At 37.5% G+C, this 23,096-nt stretch overlaps 1 protein-coding gene across 2 annotated transcripts in view; it reads right to left on the reverse strand.

The window, feature by feature from the left end:
• Positions 1-23,096, reverse strand: part of LOC137259033 (diacylglycerol O-acyltransferase 1-like) — a 37,371-nt gene that overhangs the window by 6,717 nt on the left and 7,558 nt on the right. For both annotated transcript variants that reach the window (XM_067796738.1, XM_067796737.1), the window contains exons 2-15: positions 18,654-18,741; positions 18,336-18,376; positions 17,821-17,906; positions 16,901-16,953; positions 10,385-10,487; positions 8,401-8,547; positions 6,073-6,156; positions 5,237-5,340; positions 3,280-3,318; positions 2,780-2,866; positions 2,040-2,152; positions 1,200-1,265; positions 694-781; positions 195-257 (exon numbers count right to left, since the gene is read on the reverse strand). In XM_067796738.1, coding sequence (XP_067652839.1) covers positions 195-257; positions 694-781; positions 1,200-1,265; positions 2,040-2,152; positions 2,780-2,866; positions 3,280-3,318; positions 5,237-5,340; positions 6,073-6,156; positions 8,401-8,547; positions 10,385-10,487; positions 16,901-16,953; positions 17,821-17,906; positions 18,336-18,376; positions 18,654-18,741 — 1,162 coding nt within the window. The remainder of the gene's footprint in view (positions 1-194; positions 258-693; positions 782-1,199; positions 1,266-2,039; positions 2,153-2,779; positions 2,867-3,279; positions 3,319-5,236; positions 5,341-6,072; positions 6,157-8,400; positions 8,548-10,384; positions 10,488-16,900; positions 16,954-17,820; positions 17,907-18,335; positions 18,377-18,653; positions 18,742-23,096) is intronic.

The raw sequence follows: 23,096 nt of genomic DNA on the forward strand, positions 1-23,096 counted from the left end.
ATGCAAATAGCTAAATCTCCAGGTATTACAACATGAGGTGGCACAAAGTATACTGAACAGCAAAAGTAACTCAAGTTTTGAAAAAATGAAATGTCATAAAAGAAAGGATTCATGTTTATGTCTTTAATTTAATAACCTGACAAAAGCATTTCTTTTGCTGTTCAGAATACAATGTAAATATGACATCAACTTACCTGCCCCAACATGGCGGTGAAAGCCCATACCTTGAACATCCGCAGTGGTATGCTCAATAAATACTGGAAAAGTAACATTAATTATAATTGTTTCAGCACTGACACCAGTGTTAATGACAAGTGAGTGAATATAGTTAGGGTGTCTTGTAAACACAACAGCTACATCCCCAAACCAAATAAACCAGTGATTGACAGTGTGAACACCCTTGGGTTGTGATGTCACAGTCAGCTATGCCAGAGCTGGGCGATTCTTCCCAGGATGCATCTCGCTTCATAGAAATGAGTTTAGTCATGGGTCAGCACAGCATCTTATTATACAGAACTGACAAGAGCGACACTGAAACACAGAAACTTGGACTTCTGTGTACCATAAACTCATATGAAAACATTAACGTTTATCAGTATTGAACACCAGACATATCTGTATCTCCCTTACTCAAGCATCAGAGACAAAGTCTATGATTGTTTTGTGCAAGGTCAGCACTAAATTGTTTCTTACCTCATGGAAAAATGCAGACACGAAGAAGACAACCACAGAGCTTGTGAATTTGGAGAAGCCTTGCCTTAACATGGGCTTGTACAGGTGTCTGCAACACAGCAACACCACAGTAGAAAAGGATGTAGAATTCAATTGTTAAAAAGATAATCCCATCAAACTAACTGTTGTGTGCGGATTGCTGGAGTGAGCGAGTATTGTTGTGTGTTCTTTTAGCAATATTCCAGCAATATCATTATAAGATTCACCAGATATGGGCATCACATAATGTACCCCATGTGGGGAGTGGTTCCAAGGCCTTGGCCCTATGGATTGCTGGACCTGTCATCTGGTGAACTGGACAACTGACGGGAAAGATTTATGCAAGGGAGGAGAGGAGGACAGAACAAGATGATGTAGGACAATTGTGTAAATACTGTGTGAAACTGTATTGGTAATCTTGCAGTTTACCGTGGGACACAACAATAACAGAGTGCCAGAATGGGAGAGGACATGGCCTGAACACTCACCTACTGGCCCATCTGTGGACAGGAATATTCCAGTTCTTCCAGAAGTCAGACACGGTCTCAGCATTCCTGGAACACAGTCAAAAAAACCAAGATGACCATGTTACCAAGTAAACATGGTAACTGAAAGCAACAGTAGTCAGCCTTTTGATAACAGATCTGCTCTAGCAGAGTACCTTCATGAAAGACATTTGGTATATATACTTAGAATAAAAAGTTAAGCACCATGCAGTATATTTGGCCAATACAGGCTGTCTAATAGGAAATCTTTAAGAAAAAAATTATCATAATTTCATTTAGTATTTTTCAGTTTAAAACCAAAAACATTACTGAAATTATCTTTTACTGTATACCTTTACTTTTGGAAAACAGGCATTTTTTTCCTCAAACAAGTTACCTTCTTTTGAAAAGTGAAAATTAAACATAACTGTTATATTTTTACATGACCGTAATTTTCTGACAGGTGAAACATAAGTTTAATAGTTTGGCATAAGCAGGATGGGAATACTTATTTTCTTCATAAAGCAGTACCATCTTATCTTTAACCATATTTCCTTTAATTGTACACAGAAATGATTCTGATATTCCTAAATCAGTTACCAGATGAACTATCTCTAAATAGGACTGGTCTTCCCAATTATCTTAATCTAATGTTTCACAGCATGACAGCTTAGTTTTGAAATAGACTCCTAAAATATGGCACGGTGTTCTCACTTGAAGCTCTACCTGCACAACAGTAATGGATTAGAATTTAACAAAGTGACATTTCCCGCAGATCATGTTTTAAAAGAAAAACTAAGCAATGAGCCCAGCTCACCAAATCTCTAGACGGACAGTACTCACCACCAGTCATGGTAGAAGACACGGTCCCCAAAGCGGAGAATCTCCGCCAGTGCATTGAGGAAGGAGTGGAAAAACCAGTAGAAGAAGATGAGCCAGATGAAGTGGTTCGGCACCTAGAGTGGTTATAAATAATTTCACACTACAAGGGCGTACAGGCTACAGCAGGTAACTCTGCACGTTTCTCTTGTCACGACATTCATATCAAACCCAAGAATCAGTTGTTCTAGCCATATTTGGTGTTGACAAAGGGAGCCTGTTGAAACAATTGAAACAGCATTGTTCACATTCTACTTCCTGTGTTAATGGTGCCGTCTGCTGCACATGGGTTTCCATCCTGTGTATTTTCTGACGCCTACAGAGCAGGGCTCATACCCTGCATTGTCCAAGAATTAAGCCTACCCAACACATTGTGATGCAGCATACTTGATTTTTTATTAAACTTGTCTGTGTCTGCCTGCATTCTAATGTAGGTGTGATGTCTGAGGAAATAGTGTGACTGTCAATGTGATTGTTGTGTTTTGCACATTTGTCACTCCTATGATTAACTTTTTCTGGTGGTTGCCAGGACCAGGTTAATTGCAGCCTACATCTGCTTTGCATATTTCTATATTATTCTGAATCCGTCTTAAACTTATCCTTGAAACATGAAAATATATATGATGCTTTGCTTGCATAACCAGGAATAACATACATAATGAGCAAAACAGCATTATTACCCGACAAGAAAATATTGCACTTACAGCTAGTTTCAGGAGGCGCTCCAGCACCTTGAAAAGATTCATCTGGTCGAGAGGCTGCATGGCATTGTTCAGTGTTGGGATCACCCACTGAAATGTCAACCAGACATACCTCAACTTAAGAAAATATAGTCAGACTGATAATTTTTTTTATGCTTGCAAATTAATGGTAAAATAAATCTGAATATTACCAACATAAAAGTGTTGTGCTTCAAAGGCAAAAATCTTTTATTTCTATGCTTTCTGCATATTGAAACATGAAAACACACTGGTCAGGTCTTGAGGTGCCATTGTGACCTTCCTTTGTGGAATACCTTTATTTGTAATAATGACACACAAATCATAAAGTCATCATTCCCAGAACAGAAGGCCATATTTTTTTGCAGTTGACTTTCTTGGGATTTTAAAACACGCAGATGCTCTATTTGGTTTTGTACATTATGTGTCTAGGTAGGCAAAAAGTGTGCTATTAACAAACTAGTTTCCATGGTAACATCTCTCACCTGTTGAATAAGGCCCAGCATCAGTTGCCATAGAAACAACTGAAACAAACAATGAACATTTTCATAGTCCATACCAAGAGATATAATAACACAAAGCCTCAAACTCCAATCCAGGTAAAACAACATACAGTGCAACAGTCCTAGTTAGGTGAAAGAAACAACACATATATTATGACCAGAAAATATTGAGAATTTTAGGAATATTTGGATTTCTAGTATAAACAATCTTGATCAGCTATCAAGTTTTTGTTTTCATTCAAGACACACAACTCTGTTAATCCTTTTTCATTAGTTTCTGAAGAGTTATCCCCTTTGTTTACTTGCTTGCAGATGAAATTTTCAGTGATCCTCACAATGGATGATTTAGAGAAGAGAAGTTGATTTTAGGGTATCAAAAAAAGGACATAAGATCAGCTGCAGTGATTTTCAGTAGAACAGGCATCCCTTTGTCCACTATTGTGTTTTGAAAGATACTGCAAATGGATATGGCTTTGGAAATTGACTGTTGGTGACAGGAGGCAGCTTGGTATTCTTGTTTCTAAAAACAAACAGAAGAAATTAGAAAACTTAAGGTTGGATATGAATGATAGAGGAACTGTGGCTGTCTGTAAGGAGACAATTAGAACAGCTGCATGCAGCAGGTTGGCAGAAAAGTCAAGGAAGTCCATCACCGATCAAGAAACCTGAACAAAAGGAGCAAAGGTTTAACTGGTGCTTACACCACAATTTGTGTTAGGAGCAACGCTCCTTTGTGTATTTGAAGGGAATGTGAACAGTGAGTGGTACACAGATATTTCTGAGGGACATATACGTCCACTGCTCACATCTTCTATGGAAATTTTTTGGACTTTCCAGCAGGACAATGACTCAAAACATTGTTCAGAGCATTCACAGGCCTGGTTTCCGACCCAAAATATGACATTGTTAGATTGGCCAAGCTATAACCCTGACCTTCATCCCCCCAAAAATGCTTGGAGACTTATGAAGGAAAATGTCAACAACAAAAATCTGACAATTATTGCTGAAATGAAAGAAGAGATTGTCTTATATTGGGACAGCATGGACTACATCTTTCTAACTTTTATGATCAGTAGTGTGCCCCACCACATTGAAGCTGGCATTGCTGCCCATGGTGACTTGACAAAATATTAACTGTTCACTTGTCTTTGAATATAGTTATGTTCTGCTAATATTCACATTTAACATGTGAGCAATGAATTTTAAAAAAATTACTTAAATTTACAATCTTTAAATTCTCAATAATTTCTGGTCATAATATAGAATATTTGTTGAAAGGGACAAGCAACACAAAGCATCACAATCAATGCCAGATGTAGTCTTGCCAGGAATTCCAAATGACAGTTTCAACACAGCCATGAACAACAAACGGTACGCAGAAATAAAAAAAGAACACACAGTAATCTATCTCAGTGTGACACTGTAATAAAATTCTGGACAGTTACATTTGAAAGGCTCTTATATTCCATCAAGGTCTTTATACTCACAATTTCAGTACATGAACACCTATAGTTTCATAGTTTGAGAATAGACGTATCTGTTAACATGGTTAATGACTTTGTCACAAATCAAAACTGTGTAACCTTTTCATATGCCAAATAATGATTGAGGACATGGTATTTCACAAAAACAGCCAACATTCACATTATGAATATAGATCTGCTGACATCAAGGAAACAATGATGATTAAAATCTAGAAAACATTGACTATTTAGATCTGGGAGTGAGTGCATATGATTTTACGTCACTTTTATCAATATTCCTGCAATATCATGATGGGGACACCAGGAATGGGCTTCATACATTGTACCCAAGTGAGGAACAAACCCAAATCTTTAGTATGATGAGGGGACACTAGTACCACTATCCTAACACACTAACCTTAAGACCTGGCAAACACATTTCACAGTAGCAATAAGAAACGGAACATTTCACTTACTATTTCAATAATTCTCTTCAAGAGGAACCTCTTGCGGATGCGAGCTGATCGTGGGAAGTTGAGCTCATAACACAGAGTGGGAGCCAACATGAAGTAGTACATATCTGAAGTTGATATAATCCAAATATTGTAATGAGGAACAATATCATTATTACATTTTCATCTACATGAATCACACCTTACTGTCTGCAAGTACCTACCACTGCCTTTCCTAAACTAGAAACTTGGGTCAACAGTATCTTTTATGAACTACTACAATGAAAAATAGTTTAAATTTACACATATAACCTTAAGTCTTTTTTCATTGCCAGCCTCTGAATTATGTTCAGAAAACTGTTCTTGTGCTAATCCATGCATGAATGTGTTTAAGTTACTAGTGATGTGAAACACTGATTTCTTGTCGACTTGTTTTGCAATTTTGCTTAAAGTTACTTCTCTGATATTTAATTCATTATTCTTGTCACTGTTATCTAGACCAGTCTGATATGCTTCATCATGAATAGCATTCTTTCACAGGTAAACTGCACAGATGCCTAGAACAGCTGGTTTAATATTTATCTGAATGATGTTGTTGAATTCAAGATATAAATATGTCTCAAATTCTGTTTAGAAAAGACAACAAGATGTATGACTCCAAGTTCTTGCTTTCTATATTCTTGTTTCACTGGCCATAATGTAACAAAAATGCCCAGGTATGTTGTAAGTTTACTCATTAATACAATACCAATGCTGTTTTCCAGGGTGACAGTATCTAACATACCCAGTCTAAGTTTATCAAAGGAGTGTTGAAACACTGACAACAGTTTGGTCAGTGACTGTGGCTGATCACTACCTACCCTTGAGATTTAGGTTATCTGGGTAGCTAACTTGTTTCCCAATTAGCCGCTCATTGGCAGCTACCATTTTGGCTTGCTTCGCAGCTGAAATATGAAAGTAAAAAACAACTATCACAAAACTAACCCCACTGTAATGTAACACTATCATGAGAGAGAAATTCTACAAAATTCAATTAAGTTCAAATATCTCTAAACATACAAAAGACTATAAAATACAAAACCAAATCATGAGATGCACACCTTTATAGTCTCTATAACAGACATATGTAAGCTGAATTTTGTGCAGAGCAGGGGTTCAAATTTTTTTTTAAAAAGCCACTTGGCACAGGGCAAGTGCCTTAACAAAGTAACTTGTCCTGACTACTGGTAAACACATATAAGATGATCCACGGCCTGACAAATGACCCCAATTTGCATACTTGGGAACGCCCCACAGAACGATCCACTTGAAACAAGAGGGAGACAGGTTGCCTGATAAATATCGAGAAGTTAATTTTCCCCGTGCGTCTCACGCATGAATTGTTATAGCACACTCAATTTGGGAACAGGTACAATCCCAACGAATTGAATCAACACAATAGACTGAGCAAATATGTTTAGGACCACCGATCCATTTCACGAAGCAAATGACATTTTCCTGGGTTTTTTTTAACAAAATTGTTGAATATCTAAAATGCTTGTCAATGCCCCAATCATCTATTTTTCTTCGTCTTAACTAAAGGTTAGCGTGGAATATCAGTATCTTATGCCTGAAATTGCTGTCTTATCATTCGAAGGAATATGTGGTGTTGTTTTAATGGGTAAAGTTGACTTTTCGTCTGCTAAATATTAAATAGATAATAACTACATATAGTTAATTGTGTTTCATTTAACTTTTTAATATGTTAAAAGTTATCTGTTAATGAATGGTGGTGGCTAAATCAGTGTAGCAAGGGGGAAATATTTTTATCCCATAATTTTGTTCCTATTTCTCTGTACAGGCTGATTTTCGTCCATAATTCCGCTGGTGATCGACCGGGAATACATGTCTTGGAAATTTATATAACCGGTTCTGTTTAACAAAATTGAGACGGTGGAAAACAGTAGCGAGACAGGTTTTAATCAGTAGCGCTGTTGATTTCATGTCACGGTTAGCATGTATTGCACGTGCATAATCGTCAAGCTACCTGTAGCAGCCAAGTGTACTCGCCCAATTCGTTGTACCGCCTCTCTTGTCACAAATGCGTTTAGTGCGCCGGATCATCTAGTATGTGTCTAGCAGTAATTTTCCACTTATCCTGATTATTATGACATAACCATGCGTCAACATGGTATTTGATGTTTATGTTTGGTGGACTATATATTGAGACGTGATAAACAGTAAAGAAAGATAACTCTACTTTATTTTCATTGTGAAATTTAATAACTTTATTTTAAGCAAACATGAAATGAAATCCAAGTTTATTTGCAGTTTGAAACTGTAAGCCAAAATTATCTAGCAGCTCACAGACAAGTTAGGTGTCATTATTTGATTATATATGCCCAAAGTGAAAACTGACTTGTCTCAGGCGTCAGGCGATGGATTTTTTAACCCCTGCAGTGGTTTGTGAAGATAAGTGAATAATGTACACTCCCTGTTGGATGGAACAAACAGGATGAATAGAACCAAATTCAACTAAGTTCAAACATTTGCACAAGTGACAAAATTAAGAAATTGGATGAACAAGGTTTGACAGTCTCAATGAAACACATGTAGGAGTTCAATCAATTCTGTTGAGCTGCTCTTGTGGAGAAGAAGATAGAATTCATACCCTATAACACTATATTCAGAGAAAAATAAAACAAAATTAATGTAAGTTCAAACAGATTTAAAATTCGAAAAATAAATAAAACACAAAATCAAACTGGCAGTTGCACACCTTTAGAGTTCCTATAAAGCACATGTGTAATCTAAATGAATTTCATACAGGAGTTTTTGAGGAGAAGTGGACAACGCACAGCTCCCCTGTAACACAACTTAGAGAGAGAAATTCAACAAAATTTATCTAGGTTCAAACAGCATTACAACTGAAAAAAAAAACCCAATATAATACAGAAACAAAATATGAGATGAACACCATTAGAGTCCCAAGAAAGCCCATGTGTAAGTTTGTTGAATTCCATACAGTAGTTTTTGAGGAGGAGGCAATAGAGTACATTCCCTGTTTGATATGAACAGATGGTCATGGTGGGTAACCCTATATGTGGGAGCATAAAAATTATTCTATAGTTACATGCAGTGCAGTACTAAAGAAAGGATTCTAAATGCTATTCACTGTCTGCTCTTACACTGAATATATTTGCACCAACCTTCTTCCTCGGATGTGAGGGTCTTGCTACGTGCGGTCTTCCGTGGCTGTGCCTTGAGTGATTCTCGACACCAGCGGTTCACGCAGTGATAAGAAATCAGCTTCAAAAATGTTATAGTCACACATCCCAATGTGTTTACTGAGAAAACTGTAACAAACAGACACTATATATAATTGTTTGTTCAAGAGTGAGTGACGGAGAGAGAGAGGGAGAGAGAGAGAGAGAAAATAGAGCGAGCGAGAGAGCAAGTGATAGCACGAGGATTCAGAAACATACTTCATATGTATATTCGGGTTATTGTCTGATGCCATACTAAGGAACACGAATTCATTATCAACCTGTCATTAGAAACCTGGGTGAGTGAGTGAGTTTAGTTTTCCATCGCAATCAGCAATATTCCAGCTCTATGGCAGCAGTCTGTGCATCCGTGAGTCTAATCCAGTGATAAACAGCATCAGCACTGATCTATATAACTGGGACATGATGATGTGTGTCAACCAAGTCAGAGGGCCTGACAACCTGATTCCGTTTGTCGTCTCTGAAGATCAATTCCAACCAAGATCTTCATGGGTCTTAGAAACCTGAACTAGTGGTTGAGATCATGAGCATCAGTTCGTACAACTCAGATACAACAATGTGGCTGACCTGCCAGCTTGTTCTAACAGGAGTATGTACATTGACCTGTATACCCAGAATAATTCCACATAAATTCTGCAACCGCAATGTCATTGTTCTTTAAGATCTTTTCATGAAACCAACCTTTTTGAAATAATACACTTCAATTGTTTTCATCAACGGTTCAAGGACAACAATCATTCCCCAAACACTGACGGTGACAGTGAGATTCCTTTACACATTGTACCCATGTGGAGAACTGAACATGGGTCCTCTGCAGGACAAGTGAATGCTTTAACCACTAGGCTACAATATGATGACCACATTGCCCCCCTCCCCACCCCCCACCAAAAATAACTAAACAACCCAGAGGATGAAAAAATGACAGGAAAACCCCTCTGACTGTGTCAACTAGAATACCCTGTCTATGATCAACAAAAACCCATCTGACGTTGGCAACCTGAAGACCCTGTCTAAGACCAACAGAAAATCCATCTGACGGTGGCAACCTGAAGACCCTGTCTATGACCAATGGATAACCCATCTGACAGTGGCAACAAGAAGACCCTGTCTATGACCAATGGATAACCCATCTGACTGTGGCAACAAGAAGACCCTGTCTATGGCCAACAGAAAACCCATCTGACAGTGGCAACCTGAAGATCCTGTCTATGACCAATGGATAACCCATCTGACAGTGGCAACAAGAAGACCCTGTCTATGACCAACAGAAAACCCATCTGACGGTGGCAACCTGAAGACCCTGTCTAAGACCAACAGAAAATCCATCTGACGGTGGCAACCTGAAGACCCTGTCTATGACCAATGGATAACCCATCTGACAGTGGCAACAAGAAGACCCTGTCTATGACCAATGGATAACCCATCTGACTGTGGCAACAAGAAGACCCTGTCTATGGCCAACAGAAAACCCATCTGACAGTGGCAACCTGAAGATCCTGTCTATGACCAATGGATAACCCATCTGACAGTGGCAACAAGAAGACCCTGTCTATGACCAACAGAAAACCCATCTGACAGTGGCAACCTGAAGACCCTGTCTATGACCAACAGATAACCCATCTGACGGTGGCAACCTGAAGATCCTGTCTATGACCAACAGATAACCCATCTGACAGTGGCAACCTGAAGATCCTGTCTATGACCAATGGATAACCCATCTGACAGTGGCAACAAGAAGATCCTGTCTATGACCAATGGATAACCCATCTGACAGTGGCAACAAGAAGATCCTGTCTATGACCAACAGATAACCCATCTGACGGTGGCAACCTGAAGACCCTGTCTATGACCAACAGATAACCCATCTGACTGTGTCAAATATAACACCTCCTGACTGTGTACTCACCTGGGCTTGTATGCAAAATGTACACAACCGTTGCTGGGTACACCAAGAGCAGGATGATGTTGAGACTTTTGAATACTGTACCAACCCTCTCGGACAAAATGTCCTGAAACAGATATAAAAATGTTATTTCAAACAACTTGAACAGACAAAACATGTTTATGTCCAGGAAGTATCACCTTGTGAAACACTCTTGGGACACTCATGATCCACTATGCCATGTGAAAATAACCAACTTGTAAAGGACTGCATTAACATAAGAAGCAATGTTTCATACATGCACATCCAAATACACAGTCAGCAGTTGAAAATATTAATTTCTTCACTTCACAAAAAGTAGCTGTTGGCAAATTCATACATTGCATCCAAAAATACTAAGGCAAATACCGTATTACCAATGTGAAATTTGCAGGTACATTTCCTCAATGTTTCTGCACAACACTTATATTTACTTTACATAAAGCCTCAAAACCTTGCCTTAACAGACAATATGGTGTTTTCTAATGTTGTTACATTACTGCAAACTGATAAGAGTAAAATCTAATAAATTGAACAAAATACAATATCAATATAAGAAGAAACAAACATGTTAAAGTTCTCATTTTCAGACTGACAACTTCACCCCTGAATCCAAACACTTTTTGAGTGAGTGAGTGAGTGAATTTTGTTTTATTTTATGTCACTTCTAGCAGCATTCCAGCAGGCTACTCCACTATGCTCCACTACCACCCCAATAATGACTGACTGATGACTATACATATAAAAAAAACCCCAATTTTCCCTTGTTGTTCATGGTTAAAAAAACTTGTGAACAAATTAGCGTCTCTTTACTGTTGGGAACAAACTATCAACTTCAGAAGCCTGTGGTTTCTAAAGAGAAGATGTTATAACAAAGTATGAAAAGTAGAAAATAGTTACAACTTGCAGGGGAAGATCCTAAAATATTTGAGGGGTGTTCAAATTATTTATGAGTTGTGATTCAGACAGAGATGCCAGGGATAGTTTCATATCAATACCAGCAAAATTAGCTGCTTACTCTTAGCTACGGTCATATACAGTAATACACAATGAAGGCATATCAGCTTTCTCTCCTTATGATACACCTAACCCCTTATTGGCTTGAAAATAACCTACGTGGCTATCAATGTTGCATGTACACTAGCCCAACAATAAGGCACATGAGTTAGATTCACTTATACGTGGCTATTTTTGCTCAGTTATATATGTACAGTCACTACTACCAAGCACGTGTCCATGTGTCAATGGACCACCTCTATGAGAATCTATCCAGGACATTCAAGTAGGTCATTGAGACTGTTATGCAATGCGAGTTTTACTTGTACAGTCACTTGTAAGCTAGATGTCGTTGAGGAAATCAGCTGATTCAACTCATGTCTGGTGATCTTATCAAACAAATACTGTGATATTGTCTAGACTGATAAGCCAACACAGACAATATGGTCTGACAGTGACTACAGACCAACAGATAAGCTGTTTATTTGCCTAAAGATATGCAAACGTGTCATCATTAACCAATTTACTTTTCCAGTCACTGATATCAATGTGTCTTTCTACTTCTGCAAACTTTAAAATCCATTTGTTGTCAACAAGTGGCTAGGCTACATAGATAGCCCTGTGATGTGACCTTGACCTTGACATACTCCTACAAAGTGCTCAGCTCATGCCCACCACCCAAGATAGTGTTATTATGATCCATGCACAAACATGACCTTACATCATCACACACCTCGCCACTCTCCAATACTGCTCGGTGAAGTCGCAACGAAAACATTATTTGCAAATACATATACTGTATATTTGTCCCTCTGAAGGGACAGGAGAATGGGACATTAAGATCCGATATAAAGAATGAGAGTGTATATTGCTGTATGTCCAGCTAATGCTACTTAAGCTTCATCTACTTATATCTGGCCACATAAACTAGTGGTCGATAGCATACGAATCACATGTTGAGAACGTGAACCAGTTTTTCACAAAAGTTGTGATCTCTAGTCTGCCTATCATTTTCGCAGAGGGGTTTTTCACCATACTCACTCATCACTCTAAATGAATTACAAAAACACACTGTTCATTATACAAAGTGAGTAAGTTCAGTTATATCAATATTCCAGCTATATGGAGGCTGTCTGTAAATAATCGGCCCATACAATCCAGTGATCAACAGCATAAGCATCAATTTGCACAACTGGGAACCAATGACGTGTCATACATGTCAGCGAGCCTGACCACCTGATCCCATCAGTCACCTCTTATGACAAGCATAGTAGCCTTTTGTGGCAAACATGGGTTGCTGAAGGCATATTCTAACCCGGACCTTTACGGGCATTTGGACTTCCATTTGACAGGTGAAGATTGCCTGAAATGATGCAGCTTTCAGACATTTTCATTTGGTGAAACCTATAGGTTTCAGGCTTCAAGTAACAAGTGAATTATGTCCTGCAGATGAGTAGGACACTAAAAATCCTGATGTCTCTCTTACAGTCCTTAAACTGTCTTATTTTCCCTAATGCCTTGCCCTATCTGCAGTGCTAAAGCCCTAAATGATGCAAGACTAAATTCCGTTAATCTCCCAACTCACTGTGCCTCCTTTTCAATTTACATGGGTGTATTTGTTCCTATCAAAGTTATATATACTTGGAGACTAAGCCTTAGTCTAGCTAAGAGTGAACAAAAACCGATGAAATACTCTTCTAATTATAAAATACTATTCAGCTCCTAAAATACTCATCTATTTCTTAAATTAACAGACACTACTTTGCATTTCCAGATTTCAGGGCATGACACAATGAAAGAGGAAATATATTTTCATGCCAAATCAGCAAATTTTGTTGTCCGTAGAACATGCATGTCTGAGTGTGTCGCAGTGACCTTCAGTAACTTGGTGCACTGTACTAAACACGATCACCCGCCAAGTGCAGATTGACACGGTGCTGTCAATTGCTTGCAGCATGATGAGTGAACCACTGACGATAAACAAGAGTTTGGTGACACACCTCCACCATGTGTACAACGTGTCTTGTCCCAGGCACAGTGTCAACATGCCAAGCTGCACAGGTCAGACAACTTGTGTTATCAAGGCAGGTCAGTTGGGATAACACTGGTCTACCTCCAGCCTACTGGACAGGATACGGTATCTGTACAGGATACAGGATATCTTCAGGAAAGGTTCATTGATCAAAGACAAAATTTCCCACACATTGTTTTGGGAATGATAAATAAACCTGTATATCACAGCCTTATTTATAAGTGAGTGAGTTTAGTTTTGCATTGCTTTTATCAACAGTCCAGCAATATTATGGTGGGGTTCAATAAAAAAGGGCCTCACCCATTGTACCCAGTTGGGAAATCAAACTGGTACATGCTATGCATCTTGACAAACATGGTTTGTTTCTCAGTCCATTCATAATACTTTGAAGCACATAACTGCTTTACCATGAAGTAGCAAAGTTAATATCTGCTGCGGCAAATGAACAAGTGGTCGATGATCTGAGCACTGGTCCAGGGTTGTATGTTAAGGGCAAGAGGAGACTGTCTAATCAGTTTATGTACTCATTGTAACATTATCTAATACTGAGTCTTCCAGTAACAAGACACTTCAGCTGAAAGTCAAGTATCCCTGTTCAGACACAGAGACAGGTACACCCAGCCATCTATAACCAGATACCCATGTAATAACAACGTAATCAAGTGCCACTTCCTACAAAGCACCCCAGATATTATTCATTGATAAGTGTCCCAGACTGGTCTGTTTACTCAAAGCAACTACCAGCTTAGTAGTTTTTAAATACTTTTTTCTTTCTGGCTAGTAAATATGAAAAATAGTATCCCTTAGTAATCTAGTCTCTTGTAATTCAACATAACTGACAGAAACTTGTTTCATATTTAGTCCTATTGGTGCTTTCAGGTTGTCAGACATCACAAGTTTTTGCAATGCAGTTTTCACTTGCACAACAACAATAAGTCCCTCATAATGCCGACATAGTAAGCTTTGTTTTAGAACTAAAGTTGTCAGTCCTATCTTTGGGAGATGTTTTACAGTTATCCATGTGATAACGACAAATGTTAATTAATGTCTGAAACCTGTAATACAATGCTTCTTGTTATCACTTGACATAATGCTTTTCCACATCTAAGTGTCCTTGTATTTGTAAAAAATAGTGGCATGTCACAAAGCTTGCTTGGATATACAGTCCAACAGGACATTTAAAATGTGATGATCTAAGCATGGATGTTATTTTAACTAATAAAATAAGTGTCATAATAAAATATCCTAATAACAGGATATATCATGTCCAGCTGAAAGTAAAAATTGCAGGTAAAATGGTCCAAAGTTAAAATACCAAATTACATTTCATTTGGAAGAAAAATGTCTAGTAATAGGCAGAAGAGTTTCACCTTGGAGTAGGGTATAAAGTTCAAACCAGACATTTCAAATAATGCACCAAAGTGAATATGTTAAGCTCCACAAGTAAATACAAATGACCTAAATTTATTGAAAACTAGATTTGAACCTTTAAGTACACATCATTATTTGTGGGACTACGCATGATGGACAACAGACAACATGTCACTGCAAAAGCTAACTTGACATTCAGTCAAATTACTGGCAACTTTAATCAGCAATAAAAAGATCAAGAGGCAAGCTCTGCTAGCTGATGTCATACTGTTAATAAGATGAAATACAGCTGACTGGCATGAAAAAGCAAATCACAACCAGTAAAGAAACATGCCTTAAAATGATTTTGGTTCATTTTTAACGAGTTCCCAAGTATATACTGTACAAAAAACAGTTAGGGATGCTCGAAAATTTTGAAATTATGAATAATGATGTAATTGTTCATTGACATACTGATAAAATATCAGTTATAAAAATACCAATATCCCTAACTTATTTTGTCCAGTATAGTTACATACTGCATTTAGCAATATTCTAGCAATGTGACAGCAGGGAACACCAGAAATGACTTCACAAGTGGGAAATCGAACCCAGGTGTTCAGCATGACGAGTGAATGTTTTAACCACTGGGCTACCCCAATACTCCCATATTTAATGACTGATATGCGTAGTAGGCCTTGGATTGAGTATCAGCTGTTCCTTGACCTACATTATGTCATATATTAGGTTCACTTAGGTTTAAGTGACCTGTGTATTTGCAAATCCTCTTCAGACCCCATGCATAACACTGCGGCATTAGAAAAATTTCCAGATGAAAGGATTTGCTGATCACTGCTGATGTCACTACGACACAAGCAGCCTACATTAGAAAACATTTTAATGCTTTCACAACACCTAACAAAAATATGTGGTTGTACTCTACGCCCATATTAATCACTGCTTTAGATAATCCCCCCAAATCCAAGCCACGGTAAGGCTTTCCTGGATTAGTACCTGCTCGGACATTAATCTGTGTTTTTCAGTCAAGGTGTGGTAGCACAGAAACAGTGATTGAATGCTATTTTCTTCTTATGCTAAGGTGTTACTGCTTTCATATAAAAAAGAAACATTTTATAGCTGCATCAATCTCACCTGTTATCACGAACTTCCTGATCTTAAGTGTATTAACACTTTGAACCTGCAGTCTGTTTGGTTCAAATGAGAACAATGAATGATTAAATATCTCGAAATGGGGATAACTGCCCCAAAACCTAAATGAGACACATGGTCCTGAAACCTCTGAACCAACCACTATTTGAAATCTGACATTTTATGATCCATCACAGAAAAATTATTCCAGAAAGTATGGTGTAACATTGTTCTGTTCTATACTTCACAGCAAGGAATGAAATATGGCTGTTGGAACAACTGTTTCATGACTTGTAGGTGCTGTGCTGAGTTGAACCTGAGGTGCAAGCTGGAACTGTTCCACCAGCCATTTAACATGTGAAGATCCGGATAAGAACTTGTCTTCAGCAACCCAATCTTGTTGTAAAAGGGGACTAACAGCATCAGGTGGTCAGACTCGCTGACATGTTTGACACGTACTTCATATCCCAATCGCTTAGATGCTCATAGTCATAATGTCAGTCACTGGACAGTCTGGTCAAGACCTGAACATTTACATGCCACATTACACAAAGAAAACAAGAAGTCAGCTGTGTGGTCTGTCTCCATTTTTTATGACTAATACCTAGGATGGAACGGCACTTGTGGCCTTCTTACTCTTATCAGCAAGTCCCAATTTATCCAGTTACCTATAAATCAATCCCTCTTGGACACAAGAGTTATTTGGTTTAAAGGCTACTGGCAATCTGAAATTGTGTCCCAGGACGGTAATAAATCTTAACATAACTGAACAAAATAGACATGGGAAAAGAACAACCCAGTACCCGTAATCTGATTTAAATGATGATCTAAATGTGTATGTATTTCTTATTTATTTCACCTGATCTTAATGAAGAAAGTGATCAGGTAAATTTTTGTCAAATCATGTCAGGAGACATATAGACTAAACAGTCTTGTTTAATACAATGAATGTCATCATAACCATGGTAACTTACCCTGGCATGAAGTTTTTCAATGGCAAAAGCAAACAGGATGAACACATTAGTTGCTGAAACAGACAAGGACATGTTTAAACATTATGATCAACTGAATTATCAGAAGTAAAGTCATGCGTTGTGAATTTTCAGTCATTTGTATAGCAGTTGATAACATGTTCTATAGGTATGTGTCAAGTAGAGATGCACCTTCATGTTCGTACTAAAACAAGGGGTCAAACTAATTTGATTTCCTGTCAGGACAGTGCAAGTGAGTTTAGTTTTATGCTGCTTTAAGCAATATTCCAGCAATATGATGGTGGGAACACCAGAAATGGGTTTCACACATTGTATCGACGAGGGAAATTGAACCCAGGTCCTCGGTGTCACAATCAAATGCTTTAACCACTGGGCTACCTTACAGTCTCTCATGTCATGAGTTCGAATTGGGTTTACTGTTTCATTTACCATTAAACTGCCTGTATAGCTGTATGATATCCCACCCATAGTATAAACATCCAGACAATCCTTGCCATGTTTCATGCCCTTAATGTAGACTTATAGACAAGGTAAAGCAAATGAGATCTTTAAACATTTTTTTTTGTATTATAACACCACTGGAATGAACCCCTAAATCAGATCTGATGAGATGCTCTTACCACTAAACCATGCACACTAAGGAGGTGAGGGTTGATTTGATGGACAGGATAAGCATAATTGAATGATTGCATCATTAGCTTATATTGCCTTTCTGTACATGTCTGGGTAAGTTCACTTGCAAAAAAATCAGTGTGTCAATAATTTTCTGTTTGTGCAGTTTGAAACAACAGTAAAGCAGTTAAGAACAAAACATCAACACAATTTTATTCAGGATCTTCATGACCATGACGACAATCCAATCGTCAAAATATGTTTGCAGATAATAAACATGTTCCACTCACATAGCAGAACTATGATATTAGGCCAGTTGTAAGGATCCTTGATGAACAAGTGTAGCCAGCTGATTGGGTCTATTAATATACCATACCTGAAACACAAAATACAGGTACATATACTTTTCAGTCCAGTGCAATGACTCCTGGCAAAAAGCACTGTCAAGTTTACAACATCATGCATACATGCTAATCTATCATGTTTTCTTTTTAAAAGGGCATCTCTCTCTGCTTGATCATTTGAATTCTTTTCAGTGATCAACTTTTCCTTAATATCCTCATAAGAATTATTTTCAAAATTTTATACATTTCTCTACCTTATAAGACAAATTCATAATTTGCATAATTATTCTCTATACAATATGCAAAACTATTCTAATCTGATATCAAGAAGGATTGAACCAAAAAAGTAATGTCAGAACCAAAACCTTTAACACAAGGATATCTAATTCATGGAATATACCTACCTTTAGTCATGCTAATAACGACTTGTCTACAATAGAGTTAAATAGGTATTTACTTACTTCATTATATTCTCAAGGAACAGTCTTGCATTTGAGAGAACCTTGAAAAGAAGGGAAAGTGTCTTAATTACAGGACTTTTTATCCCTGATTCAAAAGAACCCCTACAATCACCCAATGATCTAATAAACATATCCACAATTAGTTCCTGATATGATGAAGGCGATGCCCCACTTTATTATTATGAAAGAAAAAAAATTACAAAAAACACTCAAACCCAGTTTGAGAATGCCCTGGTAGTTGAAGCTGCTAGATATACTCTCTCACCCCCAGCCCCGCTCACTCTATTCTCCCCTACCACCAACACCATGTACACTCACCAACAGGATGAGACACAGGTTGAGAAGGCCTCGGTAGTTGGTGAAGCCGCTAGATGTGCTAAACAACGAATCTGCATTTTGGTGAATCCTAAAAAACAAACCCAACATGATACCATAAGTTGCTATTCTTGGAAAAACATCTACAGAGGAGATTATCGTTGACAACAATTGCATGACTGACACTACAGGAAAAGCTGTGTGCGTGTAACATCTTATCCTAGACTATGAATCGTTAAGACTAATTTGTCAAAGGACTCCTAATGGAACTCAAGCAATTGCTTTTACATTTGGTCAAACACTTGGCAATATCGTCCTGTCCATAACACAAAAACAACAAGTGCTGATGACTTTTCATGCTTTCATCCTTAGGAAGCATGTCTTAAGCATACTTCCTTCCAAACTTATGAAGACAACCTTGAATAAAACAGATTAATCCCTTAGTGCTGCATGCCTGTTTTCAGGCCTTCATCTGTCAACTGTTTTGTAATCTTATAATTGACATTATTGAAACAATTATTATTTCTAATAATAAAGCAATTTTAAAAATTATTCATGAAATATTTCAGAAAAATTCGTTGAAAATTCATCTGTATTCAAAATAACAAAGTTTGCATACAACATTTTTCAGCTACACCTTGAAGACCTAAACCTTGAACAAATAACACTGCTCTGGCCTTGCCCAAGGGGTAACCAAGTTGAGCTGACACGTTAAGCTGACATTGGATTTCTGCCTTATCAGACCTTGCACAAGAAAGGTCTCACAAATCGTTTTTTTTTCCATACCTAGCACAGCCCGGTGAATACATATAACTGAATAATAAAGTTGTATCCATGTTAGAGTCAAACTTGTGTCAAAGGCTTCTTAATCACCTAGAAACAAACAAAATCCAATCATCCTGACACTGGTAATGAAGAGTACTTCAAAAACCATCTTGATAAGTGTTCAAATAAAAAATACAAGAACTGCATCAAGGTGAGTCATACAGGTCTACGAGCAATTCAGTATGCATTTGTCAATACTGGACAAGAGCTATGCACATAGACACCAATAATATCCCAGCACTGCCATCAAAATAGCTATCTCGTGAAGTGCGTTTTATAAACATTGCCAAACAACATACATATGTGTGCGTGTGTTATGAGCATCATCACAGATCACAATCCCTCACATGAACTATTACGGTACTAGTGGTTATGATCACAAAGGCGCAGTTGAAATAAAGGCTCACTAAGAAATCACATAAATGTCTGATGATGATGCATACAGATGGGAACAGTGTCAGATAGATTTTCTCGAAAGAAGTCTGCATAAACTTGCAAAATTAAGGCATGAACACACTTTTTGTACAAACAATTCCACAGCAATAAAACTAGCCTGGATATGAAGTCAACCTAAAATGTTAGCAGAGACATATACATAGTGTTGCCATCTGCTGTGATATACAAATTAACAAAAGATATACTTATGGAGACAACACAAGGGAATACATGAAATGATGAAAGTACAAGTAATCCTTTATTCTTTTCCAGGCATCTTCACAAGGTATGTATTGTACTGTGAGTGAAATTTTGGAACTAAAAAGAGGAACATGTTCATGTGTTCCCTTATTTATTTCTATGAGTATACAATCCAAATAAGCAACTTAAAATGCAAATAAACAAAATGAAAAGCAAATACACATGAACAATAACACAATCTATTACACAAAATGTATTGGAAATATACTTTCTGTCATGAGAAATGAAACATGACTACATCAGCTATAGCAATATTCCAGCGACATCATAAAGGGAACTCCTGAAATGGAGTTCACACATTGTACCCACATGGGGAATCAAACCCGAACCTTTTGTGTGACAAGAGAATGCTCTAACCACAAGGGTACCCCCAGGTGTCTATAAGGTGTCTAACTCTCAGGTGTCTATATGAGCCATGACCAAAGCTAAAAGACACTTGAGATTCTGAAGCCAAACCAGATGTCATCAATCTCAACAAAGAGGAAAACTTCCAATTTAGAAACTGTTTCTTATCTTCCTCATGGTGATATGATATTATTTTTGAAAATGTTCAGGACAGTTCAACAAAATCATTCCTGGTCAAGATGGGGACAGTCCTACAATTGTCAGCACCTAGAGAAATACTTCTGTCAGTGTCATACACAAAGCATTTGCATCCCTGCTTGTATATTTACACTACATACAAAACTTGACATCTGCACTGAGGAAAAGACTGCTAAGCCAACACCAGCACATATTCTGTCCAAACACGAACACAAAATACATGAATCTTTTCTTTCTACTGATAAACAATGTAACATTAATCATTACTTTCACTGTAGACATTCATTTGCACAAATATACTTTACAGTGGCATGTAAATAAAACACAATCTTTTCTCCTAGCTGTATGTCACACAGACATATGTTTACATTAACACCATGGGCAGTATTTACCCAATGGCCTAGTCTGTCTCTCAGTCCCTGATCCCAGATATTACCCACTGGCCCTATCCATTCAGCATGCTTAAGTCTTTGATAAAGCAAGTCTAGATTTCCTCATGTTCTGAGTTTCCTATCTCTTAGGTCGCTCCTTTTCAATTTGAATGGTATTATTTGGTTCTGTCAAAGTTATATATATTAAGAGACTAGGTGTTAGTCTAACAATGGCCTTGATATGTCTATTTATAAACAGACCAGTCCACATTGGGCCTTGACACGTCTAGCTGACAACATGTAGTCTGACTGGATATAAATGTCTCTCCTGGTCACTGGAAGTTTAACTTACTAATACAATATTCAATATTGCACCAGTTTAATCTTGCAGCAGAACATGGTGATGACCAACTCCAACGTACACATTCATGATAACGGACTAGCATGATCATTGGTGCCTTGTTTTGTAGATAAAAATCATGAACATGGGCTAATATGAGCCGTGATCAGTGACCATTTTTTCCTGAAATATGTCAGTTCAATTTATAACTTACTGCGCAAACAAATCAAACAGTGAGCTGATTTTTAAATATCTCTCTGAACAGTATTCTATATGTAAATAAAAACAATGTCAGCTTGTGGGGGTAAGCCCAAAGTGATTCATGCCTAAAATGTTCACCAGTTCACCACTTCCATTAAACTTTCACAGGTGAAGTGCCAACAAAAATGGAAATTTTATTGAGCCAGCCAGGATTAGAACAGAGGATTATAGGTTGTTGGCATGCTCAAGGGAGGCAACACTGTACATTGGAGGCATCAGAGATAACTAAGCTATCTGTGCCCAGCAACCAGCAGGCTTCTGTACTGAAGTGGAATATTTCTAAGATAAGGTTAGCTTCCTTGAGAAAAGAGAAAAGGGAAAACTTAATCTTGAAAAAAAACCCCAAAAAACCAACAAAAAAACCAAAAACTAAACAAAACAAAAAAAACAACCCAACTGAAAAAAAACACACCAGAAACAAACAAAACAAAAAACCAAAAAAAAAACAAAACAAACAATAACAAAACAAAAACGCCAACAGAAGTATAATACTTACACTTACACTACAAAATATCATACAAAAGTCACAGCCATAAAAAATGCCCAAAGCTGTAAATGATTCATTGTTATTTTGCAAAACACACTAAATGTATGAAAAATGTGCAAATACACATAAATATAACTGAATAATGACATGACATTTTCAAATGTCAATTTCTTTGCACCAAAGACCATAACTTGTGGAATATTAATTTTATAAACACAAACAGCAAAGATTCTGTAGATTTCTCAGCATCCTGAAGCAATATTTAAGAACAACATCACACCAATGTTTCACACAGTCTTATTTTACAGCAGTGTTTCCAACATAGCTGCACAGGTGATAAAACAGAAGCCTATCCTCATGAAACCATTCTGTGATGCATCACAACAGCATAGGACACTGCTCATAATATCAACCCTGGTTTGTGTACACTGACTCCATGCCGTACAGGTTTCACTAACAGACTCGTCAACTTGAAGCAGCTTGTACCATCACAAAACTGAAGGTCAAGTGTGCACATGAATATTGAGGTTATGACATCCTTTCTTGGCAAAAACTACCAGTAATATCACATCACAGTGAAATATTAGACCACAAGCCTGGACTTAGCTTCCACACAGACAGGATTGTTATTTATTCACATGACAGCCTTTAATGAGCTATGAAAAAAATTATTTCATCACCACACTGAAATAGATGGAATATTGTTGAGTGTGAGATAAACAAAGATATAACGTATATCACAGCACTAGAAACATGTTCCTATCTTATCATGCTGAAAACATGAACACATATGCTCTTAATTGTTGATATTCTTTGAACAAACATCTTTGTTCATAGAACCAGTAGAAACTTCTAAAATGTGGCTTTCTAAAGCATCTCACCATACAGACTAAACAGTGAACATGAGTGAAAAGGGTCAAATC

The sequence above is a fragment of the Haliotis asinina genome, chromosome 12, assembly GCF_037392515.1.
Source record: "Haliotis asinina isolate JCU_RB_2024 chromosome 12, JCU_Hal_asi_v2, whole genome shotgun sequence".
Lineage (NCBI taxonomy): Eukaryota > Metazoa > Mollusca > Gastropoda > Lepetellida > Haliotidae > Haliotis > Haliotis asinina.